Source organism: Lepus europaeus, chromosome 7 (genome assembly GCF_033115175.1).
Source record: "Lepus europaeus isolate LE1 chromosome 7, mLepTim1.pri, whole genome shotgun sequence".
Classification (NCBI taxonomy): Eukaryota; Metazoa; Chordata; class Mammalia; order Lagomorpha; family Leporidae; genus Lepus; species Lepus europaeus.
In genome coordinates this window covers 21,672,671-21,686,472 of record NC_084833.1, presented here as the reverse complement: position 1 = coordinate 21,686,472, position 13,802 = coordinate 21,672,671, and the positions used below count along the sequence as shown (strand labels likewise).

General features: G+C 38.6%; 1 protein-coding gene across 1 annotated transcript; it reads right to left on the bottom strand.

The window, feature by feature from the left end:
* Nucleotides 1–2,373: 2,373 nt before the first annotated feature.
* On the bottom strand, nucleotides 2,374–12,571 carry LOC133763697 (protein FAM170A-like). The gene is made up of 4 exons (XM_062197485.1): nucleotides 12,502–12,571; nucleotides 8,448–8,627; nucleotides 5,020–5,088; nucleotides 2,374–3,020 (listed from the first exon to the last, which is right to left on the bottom strand). The coding sequence occupies exons 1-4, from the start codon at nucleotides 12,569–12,571 to the stop codon at nucleotides 2,374–2,376; spliced, it is 966 nt and encodes a 321-aa protein (XP_062053469.1).
* Nucleotides 12,572–13,802: the final 1,231 nt, after the last annotated feature.

Genomic DNA, 13,802 nt, shown 5'->3' with positions numbered 1-13,802 from the left:
ACTACAGTCCACCTCTTGGTCCCTGTGAGTTTGTGCACCTATGAGCTCAAACTCCTCTCATACGCACACCCATGATTAAGGACTGAGCACATGAGTAATCATTTCAAGATAACCAAATATGTATAAAACAGGTGTTCCTTACGCTATCATGCAGTTTTAAGTTTCAATAAAGGTTAGAACTTACAAAAAGTATAACTTGAAAGCTGAGCTATTCTAATTTCCCTTCCAATATAAAGCTTTGTGCTCAATTTTAATTTTCTTGTAAATGTCACTCTGATAGGAGAAGGCAAAGAATAAGAAACAAAATTTAGAATTTTTTGAGAGTGCACAAAGCTAAATAAGTATAAATGACATGCAAATAGCTAAACATACAAATGAAACTCTCTGAAAGGTTTTAGCTTTTATACTTCTAAAGGCATTAAGCCTCAAATGGCATTATGGTGTGGGAGACACCTGTATAGACACAGATTTGATTGTCTCAGGTGATTTATGACATATCCATCCTTCCTATTGTGATTGTAGAAGTGTTTGTTCACCTACAAGTACACAAGCCCAGAGGATACAAGGAGTAGCTTTTAGTTGCTTTTGTTTTCATCTGTGAAGTACCTGATTTCCTTCTTCCAGTAATAATTTTGTCCCCCAGCCAGATAATGTGCAGATCAGGATATTAGGGGGACTGTGAGAAAAGGTCCATGCTCACAGCAGATTGAACTTGCTGGGAATGGGTCTGATTCTCTCAATTGGAGAGGTGGAGGTGATGTGGATATTGATTGCTAGTGTGTCTGAGGACATATGATCTGCATTGTAGGGTCTGTCTTCTTTGTCTTTCTGAGAGGAGTAGTGGATGCCATCAAAGGGTTCCCTGATCCTCTTGGTCATTGGATGCCAGGTGTGTGCAATCAAGGCCAGTCCTCTGGCTGTCTAGACAGGTTGGAGTTGCCTCAGTAGAGTAGGGCTGCTGCTCTTCCTCTTTTGCAGGATCTGGAAATGGTTTGTCTATTTGCTTCAGATTTTTCTTCATGCAAAAATGTTTTTCTTGAGGCCAACATTATGGCATAGCAGATTAAGACTCCACCTTTAACACTAGCATCCCATTTCAGAACACCAATTCAAATCTCAGTTGCTCTGCTTCTCATACAACTCCCTGCTAATGTACTTGGAAAGGCAGCAGAGGATGGCCCAAGTACTTGGGCCTCTGCCCCGATGTTGGAGATCCTGATGGCATTCCTTGTTCCTGTGTTAGCTTGTCCCAGCCCCAGTTGTTTTGGCCATTTAGGGAGTGACCCAGTGAATGGAAGATCTTGTTCTCTCTGTCTCTGATTTTCTCTGTGCCATTCTGGCTTTCAAATAAATAAATAAATCTTTTTAAAATGTTTTTCTTCCTTTCCACACTACTGAGCAAGTGGTTCAGAAAGTATTGTTCTTGATTCCCAGTGTAACTTAAAGAGAAGCTATGACAATGTCCAAAGCCCTTGATGCCTTCAAATCCCTGGCATCAACGTTGACTTTCACGTGGAGCAGGACATCTACAAAAGGAAAAGTCATGGCATCTACATCATCAATCTCAGAGGACCTGGGAGAAGTTTCTGTTGGTGACTCATGCCATTGTTGACATTTGAACTCCTGCTCATGCCAGTGTCACATCCTCCAGAAACACTGGCCAGAGGGCTGTGCTGAAGTTTTTTGCTGCCGCCAGAGCTACGAGAATGTTCACTAACCAGATCCATGTCTTCTGGTCTTACTGATCCCAGAGATGACCACCAGCCTCTCACAGGGGCATCTTATATGAATTTGCCTACCATTGTTCTATGTTACACAGCCTCTTCTCTGTGCTATGTGGACATTACCATCCCATGCAACAACAAGGGAACTAAGTTGGTCCTGATATCATGGCTGCTAGCCTAGAAAGTTCTGTTCATCCATGGTAGCATCTTCTGTGAACACACATGGGAGGTCATGCCTGGTCTCTACTTCCATAAAAATCCTGAAGATTGAAAAGGAACAGCAGGCTGCTACTGAAAAAGTTGTGACTGAAGAGGAGTTTCAGGGTCAATGGGCTGTGCCAGCTACTGCTACCACTACTCAGCCTGAGGTTGCACACTCATCTGAAGGCATGCAGGTGTCTCTTATGCCTACTCAGCAGTTCCCTTCTGAAGATGGTTGCACTTAGCCCACCACTGAAGACTGATCTGCAACTCCAGACTGATCAGTCCCTGAATGGGTAGGAAAAACCACCGAGTTGTCTTAGGCTGATCTTCATAGTATCTAAAGCAAAATAAAAATAAAGTTGTGGAAAATAAGAACCAGTTTCTAAAGAAAAAAAGAAAAAGAAAAAAAAAAAGCTTTTCCTTATTGGATCCAGATGTGATTTACTCAATTTTCTTCTTTCTCTTCCTCTTCATCTGCTCTTTTATGATCTTTGGACTTCATCGAGGCATAAGCAAGATGAAAATTGTAGCAGCTAAAGCCTTCCCTGACCCCATACTGCACATGCTCCTTCAGGACCTCCAGGCTGGGGAAGACTCTGCAGCAGGCCATGCATTTAAAGCCACCTTCGGGGTACACCAGCCTCTCATATATCTTCTCCCTGGGTCTGTCCTCCAGGGCTGGAGGCTCTGTTGGGTTGTCATCCTCCAAATCTTCCTCTTGGGCTTCTGTGTCCAAGCTGGAATTACTCTCAGTTAGGAGCTCCTCTGTAGGCACAGAAGTGAGTCTGGGTTCTGAAGGGACCTCCCCAGAAAAGGTCAGTTCTTCTACTCTTGAGTTCTCCCTGGACAACACCAATGTTTCCTCCATGTGACGTATGGCATCCATCAATTCTTGCCTTTGAACACGCATGTAGTAAACTTTCATGATCTGTTCCTTGCTCTTATGTGTCACAGGTGTACAGGGCTCATTGGCTAAATGGACATGAAAACAGAGATGACAGGTGGTGAAAGTATGCGGTTGTTCCTCTTCCTGGGGTAAAAGCATCTCAAAAGGTTGAACACAGAGATCTTCCTGCTGTGTTCGATATATTTCTAGGAAAGAAAAATTCAAGTGAGAAAATATGAATAAGTTTGTGTGGAGACTGTGTAGCCCTAAGAGTATCATTATACATCATATGTGTGGGAGAGAGATGCTTCAGAATTCTTCATGTGTTCTGTGTTGTGTGTGGTGTGTACTTGGGATACTTTGTTTGAGGCAATGAGTCCATAGTGGATGGGGTGGAGGGAATATGTGCAGTGCTGCAAATCCAGCAAGGGTTTTTGGTGTTAGTACAATGGAATGATGGTGGGTGTGCATGCACATGTGCGCATGCCTGTGTTGTATGGTGTAATGTGCATATGAGAGAGTATAGACATAGTTCACGTCCTTTGCTAGTACGTGAGACAGTAGACATCGAGTGTCACAGGAACTACGCATGAGCTCTCAAATCAGACAGCTCTTTGAGACACTGAAGGTCTTGTGAAAGCAGAGATATAAGAGTAAGAAAGGCTGCCTGTGAAACTGAATTCTCTCCAGAACACAGGAGTTTTCTGGAGTTTGGTCTAGCACTAGGGAGTTTAGATATGTGATCTGTGTGAAGCAGTGCAATGTATACATGGTATTAGTAACAGACTAAGTCTGAAAGACTTGTTCTGGGATGAAGGTATAAGAGGAACTTGCATAAAGTGACTAGAGAATGGTAAAGAGGCATGGGGAATGAATGGAAGTGTATTTAGAGAATAAATTAAAGTAAGGAGAAATGGGGCCATTCTTAGTGTGAATGGGTTAGAACAAGTGGGATTGTGTGAGATGAATTTGTGCAAATCTGTGTAGGAAGATTCTGATCAAGTTTCCATAGACACGTTAGCACTGCCCATGGAAATGCTCATGTATGGCAACACTGTGCTGAGGGGCTTTTCTTTCTTCTTAAGAACACAATTTTTACTTGTCCATCACAAGTCCTCATTCTTAATCCCTCTTAACAAAGAAATTTGGTATTATTGAAAGGAAAGTGAGTTAGGTAGGTTTTGGGCTAGGCTGCTCAATTGCACCCCTTATCCAGGTTCAGACATTCCCTTTACATTTGTCTTAACTCTCTTCATAAGCAATGGTGTTCTCGCTTGGAGAGGAGCCATATTCTGAGATGCAAGCATTCTCTCCTGATTCCTGACAGCAGGCTGGGACTACCACATATGGCTCAGCTGCATCCTCTTTGAAAGTCTGGAATTCTAAGTAGGATATTATTAGAAAACAGCATTGAGGTATGGCTGTTCTACATTCTGCGACCATTCTAAAAAGTCCACATGATTGGATACTTTACATTGTTAACACCCATGTGATTTGGTCTCACAAATATTAATGTGATTTAATCACTTAAAATCCATCTTATCAGTAAGCAACAGTTGTTAAAATTGTGTGTATGGTAGATGTCCCTAGAATTGAGTATTCTGGCTATGATATTGTTGAGAATATATGCAGAATACTGAAAGGGATGAACCATGCCTAAAATACAATACATAGTCATTAAAGATTTTATCTTTGTTAGCTCAGTTTTCCTCAAATTATGTATGTGAGAGATATAGATGGCAGGTTTTACAATAATTATCCATGTTTAATAATGTGTGTATATGTATTTGAAAGAATAAGTTAAAGGAAGAAGAAACAGGATCAGTATTGATGTGAAGGGGAAGAACATATAGGTGTGTGTGAGCATGAATGTGGGCCAATCTGTGTGGGGATATTCTGATCAAGTTTCCATACACATGAGAGCATTGCCCATGGCCTCACCCATTGCTTCCACAGAGTTCACATGTTCACTGCACTTGGGGGTACATATCCTGTTTTTCCCTCAATCTTAGTCTGTTAGTCTGTCTTAACTGAAGCACTCCCTCATTTTTGAAGGGAAAGTGAAAAAAATAGGAGTTGATAGGGGTAGCTCAGCTTCACTTCTTGTCTGAGTTCAGACACGTCTTCTGCATTGCGCATATTGTCTTCACCAGTGGTGGTGTGCTTACTTTGAAAAGAGACATATTGTGAAATAAAAGAACTCACTTGATGCCTGACCACAGTCTGGGACCACTGTATATGGCTCAGCTGAATCTTCTTCAGAAGTCTGGAATTCTAGGAAGGAAATCACAAAACAACAACGATGAGTTATGGCTTCATTTGTGTTCTGTATCCAGTTCTAGAACATGCTCATTAAGTGGATAATTTTGCATTGTTATCATCCGTGATACTTACTCTCATAGAAAATAAGGTGACTTAATCATTCAAAGTCCACCATATTAGCAAATAACAATTGTTAAAATTGCGTGTATGGTAGATTTCAATAGGATTGGGGAACTTGAATGTGATATTGGAGATAATTACAGAATATTGCAAAGTGTGAACCACGTCTAAAATACAACATGTAGTCATTAACAATTGATATTAGCCTTGTTAGTTCAATTTTCCTCAGGAGAAATTGTACACAGAAGAGCAATGCAGTGCTTTTTTCATAATAATTATTCATGTTTATTTATCAATATACTCACATATGTGTAAATGATATAGGTAAGGAGATATATATAATATATATATATAAAGAGAGAGAGAGAGAGAGGAGACACGTAGCATATTTATAAAGTAAGAATAGATATGATAGATAAATAATCAGACAAAACAATTTTGAAGATTTTCTAGGAACTGGACATGATACTTTTTCAAATGAAGGACTCACAAAGTTTCCCTGGTCTTCTTTTCTGGAATTTTGCTTCAACATTTTTATTATATTCTTTTGCCTTCCTTTTTGTATCATTTAGGAGCCTCTTCAAAAGTAGACAGAAAAGTGGCTATGGTACCTTTCTATACATTTCCATTCTTATCTTCATCTCTCTGTTGCTAGCGCTCTGTAAGAACCAATGCTTCTGAGAACCAATGAGTTCTGTGCTTGATTAGGAGGGTCTAGTGGGATCTCTGGCATAGGCTCCAGGCTTCACCTCTTAGCACAAGTCATAGATCCCTTTTTAGGATCTTGCTTACTCTTCACTGGCCTGGTGAGTGATATCATTTTACTCAGTGTCCCTAGCCCAAACAAATCCTTAACTATTTTTCTTACTTGTATTCACCACATCCATAGCTTATCTTAAAATCTTCCCAGTAAATAACTGCATTTGAGTAGTTTTTCTTTCTTCAATAGTATGTGAATATTTTTTAAAGATTTTATTTATTTATTTGAGAGGCAGGACTACAGAAAGTAAGAGGCAGAGACAGAGAGAAAGGTCTCCCATCCATTGGTTCACCCCCCAAATGGCCACAACAGCTGGAGCTGAACTAATCCCAAACCAGGAGCCAGGATTTTCTTCTGGGTCTCCCACATGGGTGCAGGGGACCAAGCACTTGGGGAATTTTCCATTGTTTTCCCAGTCCATTAGCAGAGAGCTGGATCAGAAGAGGAGTAGTTAAAAATCTTAATTAAATGTGTAACCAAATTTTACTTCTTTCAATGTATTCAGTTTCTCTCTTAGTTCACCGTAGGGTGTCTGGTATGTCCTCTTGGTACAGAGATGGCAAAATTCAGTATATTTGGTGCACATTTTACATGTATGTCATGACTGGTAATTACAGTCTGATGTATGTACAATTTGTGTATATTTGTCATATTTTCTCGACAATTTTTTATTGCATGTAAAGGTAGCATGAATGTGACATGTTTGGGTAATACTGACAAATAGTTTTGTATATTTACAAGCAGTTCATCTTCCATGTATTTCACAATCTACAGGTTAAGTGCTACTGAAGTATAAGCAATTCTATTTGTTTATATGAAGACTATGTGGGTGTTAGCAATTTTTTGAGATCAGCAGACACAAAGTTTTATAGACTGGACTATGAAATATGGAAAAGAGAAAAAGTACTTGAACTCCTAAGCTATGGAATTATAGGAGAGGATTAAGGAATTAAAACTGAGAGGTAGGAATGTAAACTGACACAGCCACTGTAAAAGACAGTATGGAGATACCTCAGAAATCTGAACAAAGACCTAACATATGACCTAGCCATCCCACTCCTGGGAATTTACCCAAAAGGAATGAAATCAGCATATGAAAGAGCTCTCTGTAGCCCCATGTTTGTTGCAACTCAATTCACAATAGCTAAGATAAGGAATCAACCAAGATGTCTGTCAACTGAAGATTGGATAAAGAAATTATAGTATATGTACACTATGGAATTAAACCTGTCATTTGCAACAAAATGGATACAATTAGAAAACATTATACTTGGTGAAATAAGCCAATCCCCAAAAGATAAATACCATATGTTCTCCCTGATCTATGGTAACTAATAGAGTACCTAAAGGGTAATCTGTAGAAGTAAAATTGACGCTTTGAGATGCAATGATTTTGAACAGACCTTGTCTCGACTATTGAGGAACAGTTTTTTTTTTTTATATTAGTTGTTGAACACTTTATTTGATGTAGGGTTAATCTCATGTATATAAAGTTTATTGAAATTAGATCTTCTTAAAAAATAGGAACAGAAATAGGATAGGGAGGAGGAAGAAGTGTGGGAGTGCAGGCGGGAATGTTCCTAAATTTGCATTTATGAAATGCATGAAGTTTGAATACCTTAAATAAAATATTTCTAGGTAAAAATAGAAAAAAAAATTTGTGATGCAGTGATTCTCCAATATTATATAGGTAGTTCCTAAATGACATACTCATGAGAAGGAGGCAAGAACATGAGAGGCAAAAGAGATGTCAGAGGTGATGCAAGAGTCTGGCATTAAAGAGACGAAAGGGCTACAAACCAAGGAGTAGGAGAAACCACTGAAGGCCAGGAACATCCTGCACCAGGGCGTCTGACAGAAACCAGCCCTAACATTATTGATCTTTAGTCCCATAAGACAGATTTCTGATCCCTCAGGAATGTAAGAGAATAATCACATGCTGTTTCAGACTACTAAATGTGTACTAATTTATAATTGTAGTTGATAGTAAATAAAAATACTAATAAGGCCTTATTACTTATTATAATTTCTAGAGTTCAGAGTTGCTTTTTGGAGTCAAGGGTTTTACCCTACTTTGAGCAACAGCAGGATCTTAGAATACGTCAACTTCTAGTTGCTATTGGACGTGCTATTTTCACCCAATACTTTAATATACTAGTTTTATCACTTTATTTGAATTAGTGGTTGTGATTTTTAATATCCAAATCCCAAAGCCCTTTTTATCTTCAATCACATATCTGCCAGCATCTTAGCTCAGGATTTGTTCCTGATCCTCATTTCCTTTGTGCTCAGTTTAATTTTCCTGCATAGATTCTCTCCACCAGTTGCTTTTTATTTTTACATTTTCTTTCCTATAAATTTCATCTTAGTAATGTCTTTATTTAACCTTTATTCTTGTGTGACTGTGACTACCCCTGCATCTTGAGCAGACCACACAGTCATTAGGTTTCTGATTGCTGTTGAACAGCTTAGTGCCCACGGGTATGCTCACTCTCCCAGGGCCCTGATCTGCCCAGCTTTGTCTGTCCTGCCTCCTTGCTAGCACAGGTGGACAAGAGCAAAGTGGAGTGGCAGCTATAGTACTCCAGTTCATCAGACAATTCTTTTGCCTCATGGACCATGGTCTTGGCCTCCAAAGAGTACTCAGGTTGTAGATCCCACTTGTGTAAGTCTGAGATTGATATAAAGTGGAACAAAGGTCACTGATACACATTTGGTGTTTAATTCCTTTATTTCTTCAACCCACGCATATTCTGAATATCATGGGTGGAGTTCTGAGAACAGACATGGCCCACCAGATCATAAAGTTTATATCCTACCTGAGAACACATGTACTCAGAAACGTTTGTCTTATCACTGGGCATTGGAGTTTGGATTAGACGTCATGCGTTTGGATTCTATTGCCTGCCATCTACTAAGGCTGCATCCCTGATGCTGTCAGGATTTATGTGGAACAGAACTGCTGACTTCCATTGTTTTGCCCAACTTTTTCTGAAAGCTATTCACATGGAGCCTTGATGCTCTCACACTCCAGCCCTTTGTTTCCAGCGCCCAACTCCATACATTCCCATGTATGTCACTGAGGAAGCTGTAGAGTTCCATGTGGGGACAATAGCTTTCAGTGGAAACAGCTGCTCCCTCACTGCTAACTCTTTTCCAGAGCCCACACCACCCCTCCCAACCCCAGAAGATATTTTGTCCTGCATGTGCTCTCTGGCATGGGCAGGAAGCAGGAGTATTTCAATTTTCTATGCTTTTACCTGGATCCCACTCTCAATGCTCCTAACACTCATCCACCTTAGCTAAGATTTTTGCCTTTAAGTACATTTCTCACACTTCCACCTTCAGCATCTCACATCTCAAAACATTGATAAATTTTATTTTTAAAGAAAGTAAATATTCATCATTTTATCTTGTTACTCTTTTTGTTAAATAGTAACCCAGCTTACCACTGAGAATTTAACTGTTAGGATTATCAGGATTTCTATTGCATTTGTCCTGTGTGTGTGTTATGTACACTTTGCAGTGAAATGGTGTGTGGCAAGTGCCGTGTCCATGGTGTGTAATTATAAATTCATCACATGCTGATTCAAATTGGACAAAAGTTTAATTTGTAATTGATTTTGTTTTCACAAATGTGAAAGTGGAATGAGTTTTACTTGGGTAGGATTAGAATGTGAGATTTATGTCTTTGTGTTTGTTTGGCACATATATTTGATTATCAATTGCAGGTCCTGTGATTATGGATTTTTGCATGTGTTGTTTATTGTTATGTGTTTTAACTGCATAGTGTAATTAATGGGAGTATTTTCTTTGACACTAAAGAAATTAGTGTATTTGTGAGATCTAAGGGAATAATGAAAGAACAGGATGGTGTGAAAATCAAAGGGTATAAGGGGAAAAAAGCAAACAATACACTATTGTAGGAAGATCTAAAGTAGAGAAGGAATCAGGGAAAAGTGTATAAGATTAAATGGAGAGTAATACATGGTTGCATTAGGAAAAAAAAATATGGGAGCTGATGTTTAGCCTAGCGGTTAAGATGACATGTGTCACATTGGAATGCCTGAGTTGGATAACCTGTTCCAACTTCTGTCTCCAGCTTCATAATTCGGACCCTAGGAGGTAGCTATGTTGTAAGGCTTAGATTAACTTTCTGGCTCCTGACTCTGACCCTGTTGTAAGCATCGTCAATCAAACAAATATTAAAATCTTACATTGACTATATATGAAATCCACTGGAATTGCGCTCTCTCTCTCTCTCTCCCTGCTTCTCAAATAGATAATGTACTTAAAGACTTTAAATAAAAAGAGAAAACAAAAGCATCAAAGATTTAGTTCTAGTTGGAGTAAGATAGAAACATAGACACTCTTGGGCTTTCACCAAATAGGAATGCATCAATATAGCAAAAATATGCCACACAATGTTCACAGCATTATCTCTTGGTGCATCTCCATAATGAAAGCAATGCAAATTCCCAGCAAAGTATAATCAACAAAGAAACTATTAACTTCATGTAATGGAATATACAATAATGAACAAACTATAGTCACATGCGAAGTTCATGAAGTTTACAAATACAATAACTGAAAAGAGTCAGGGACAACATATGTATTGTGCTCTTCTATTTGTTAAGAAATACAGGGACATGAATCTAGAATCCTCTAGTAGTTCAAATAATCATTACTCTTTAGTAAGGACCCACTTGAGCATAGAGAATTTACACACATGTGGAAGTTATAAGGAAGTGATAGATGAGGGTAGAGAGTGCAGACAGATCTGTATAAGGAGAGATGTGAGAATGCTGACTATGAAAATATACAGATGAAATGAGATACTGAAAAAGTATCCCTATACTGTGTTTCAGTCCATTTTTTGAGAATCCTACTGCTTTGGTCTTGCATTAAGCTGTTCGTGTTTTCACGACTTCCTGATAATATAACATTCCCTCTTCTGTATCACACTGAGATATGGTTCCTGAACCATTTAATGAAACTATGATCCCTGTAATCCCTTCCCACTATTTCCTGCAGTAGAACCCAGTTGTCCACTGATCCCTTTGGGCTTGTTCTAGTCCTCTCAGATATTTTTCCTTTGGAATTTATTGCTTCCACTCCTGCTCTCATTAAAATGTATGGAAGATAATTGCTTTAGTTTGAATATTATTTGAGTCTCCCCCAAGGCCATGTGTGTTGAAATTTACTGCCATTGTGAGGCATTAAGTTAAAAATTGCATCCAACTGTGAGGTATAGGGTTGGGGCCTTGGGAAGTAATTAGGGTGATATAAGGTCATTAGGGTGAAGGCCACGTGACTTAATTTTGGTGGTTCATGAGTTATGAAGTAGAGGAAATTTGTCCTATGGACCAACAAATATACCTTGAATTCTTATATATGCAAGAAATAAATTCATCCTGTGTTAGGTAATATGGCTTAGTCTCTAACTAGTGAAGTAAGGGTACAATGTGTTTTTGAGAGGCAAATAATTAGACCTGGTAATTAGTATGTAAACAATGATACTAGATGTTAATATTTATCTCCCCTTGACTAATGTATGCATGTTATATGCATATAGTCAAATAGATAGGATTTGGTGCTTTACAAATGCCATTGTTTATACTCAATAATATCTTTGAACATGCATTAGTTTTACTGAATTTGAAATAAAGGCATCTTCACCTTCCAGACCTCTCTACACTTTGCTGGAAATATCAGATACTCCTCGGGACTATGAATCACTACTTGGAAAGCTGAGGTTACCTGAGGTTGGCTCCAATCTGACCCTTCCCCACAACCTCCACCACCACTGAACAATGGTCCCGCCTCATACAAATTATTTATTTACTGTTGAATTGCATAGTAACGATATTGTCTAGTTTCCCATATTTCCTGAAAGAGTCAAACCCATCACCTCAATTCAACAATTGTGGCTAAATAAGGATCGTGTATATTTGTGCTGTTTTATTTCTTACACTCATATAGGAATCCCACATTTACATCTCCACAACCCAAAGCAAAACAATTTATTTTATTCCTTAGTGATTTTGTTATTTATCATGTCATACTCATCCATGCCCACTCATCCTATAAAAGCTCAAAACTTTTTTCTAATGTTTCCATAATCTCTAGAGGCCATACTTTCTTCTTTAAAAAGAGAAAGTACTAGTAGAAAATTTACATCGTTTACTTCTCCAATGCTTTCAGAAAGAAAATAAAATGAAATGCTTCTTTTTAAGAAAAAAATAGTCTTAACTAGCCCATTACCATGTCTATAACAGAGTAACCCCCAATGACTTTGTATAGGTAACATAAGCCTTAAGCCACACAGCCAAGCATCTGAATCATCTGTACTTCTTCTGCCTTCAGGGAACTGGGTCCTCAGGAAGACCCATGTATCCACACAGCTCTCCCTCTCTCACTCATAATCCCTCTCTCTCCTTACCTCCCTCTCCTCTTCTTCTCCACCACAACCATGGATCCCCCCTTCCTCCTTTCAAAAGGCAATTTCTGATGACCCCATGCCCAGAAAACATTCTACAACATACTTGTTGGTTTCTTTGCAGCTTGTGGGGAGTCCATGCTTTCCAGATGTTTTCTTTTCTCAGTCCGCTTCATGATTCAGTTCTTTGTAGAGTTGCTCAAATCAGGTAACCTTTCTTCTTGCAATGCTCTCTCAGAAAGCAGTTGATGGTAATCAAGAAGGTAACTTGAACACTCAAGAACGAGTCAAAAAAGAGGCTCTCTCTTCACCAAGTCACTAACCTGTCTAGTGCTCAGTATAGCATCAGGACTTATATTTCCAGTCACCACGAAGACCTCAGCATTTTATGATGTACTGACGACAGCACTCCATCCCGGACTACAGGATTAGTGAAAGGACTACAGGATTCTTGCAGACTATTGCCTAGGGTGATTCCTTTTGGTCAATGGTAACTCTATCACTAACTTGAATTTTTAGATTTTGTCCCTGATACCAAACCTAGGAAACAGATGACTTAAGCACAGGAAATTATCTTATGCACTTAGAAGTACGGTATTACTAAATCTCCTTGAGGGTGCGCATACGTGCAAACTAGGTTTAGGCTTACAGTCATTCTTGTCTCACCAAAAACAGTAAATGCTTGATTTTATTAATAGTACTATTTAACTTAGATGCGAACACAAGTAAAATGTTTTAAGAGATAAATATATTTACCCTGATAGGACATAATATTAAGTATACATGTACCAAAATATTACATAGTGTCCTATAAATATGTATAATTTTGTCTGTTAAGTTTTTAAAGGTGAGATGTATATTGGCATGTAGGTGTGGATTTGAGAGTATCTCATATCCATGCACTCACATTTATTTAATTGCCTTTGCCACTGAATATAGTCTCATATATCCTCACAATGAGATCTGGATTTAACTTTTTTTTGCCACTAATCATCATTTCTCCATTAGTTTGGGAAAAGACATAACCTTTTACTGAATTAGCAGGAATTCTATTAATGTTAAACCAACATATTCACCCCATAGATTTCTATTCCAGGCCCTAGTCTATGTCCTCGTAAAACATCTGGGTCCTGTCTAAGATTTGAACTCTAGGACCACTGCCTTCTACCTCCTACCCAGTATAGAATACACCTCATCTCTAAGGGTCAGTATGTGCTACTCTCAGAATCAATGATTACCATTACGTTGCTTACATTTTTTTTTACCTCAAATAGGCCTTGCCTCTGGATACCCCCTTACTCACCATGACCACTGAATGATAAGCACATGAATAAAGGAATTCTTACCCTTGTTATCTATCAAAAAATAAAGCTAAAATAAGACATAGAAACTATCTTGCAAATATCA

What these genes read in the sequence shown, in the direction of transcription:
- LOC133763697 (XM_062197485.1), bottom strand. Translation starts at nt 12,571, where the DNA reads ATGAAGCGGACTGAGAAAAGAAAACATCTGGAAAGCATGGACTCCCCA. An exon ending in CAGATCAGGGCCCTGGGAGA is followed by an intron (nt 5,089 to 8,447) that starts GTGAGCATACCC and finishes TTTCCTTCCTAG; the next exon opens with AATTCCAGACTTCTGAAGAA. An exon ending in AGACTGTGGTCAGGCATCAA is followed by an intron (nt 3,021 to 5,019) that starts GTGAGTTCTTTT and finishes TTTCTTTCCTAG; the next exon opens with AAATATATCGAACACAGCAG.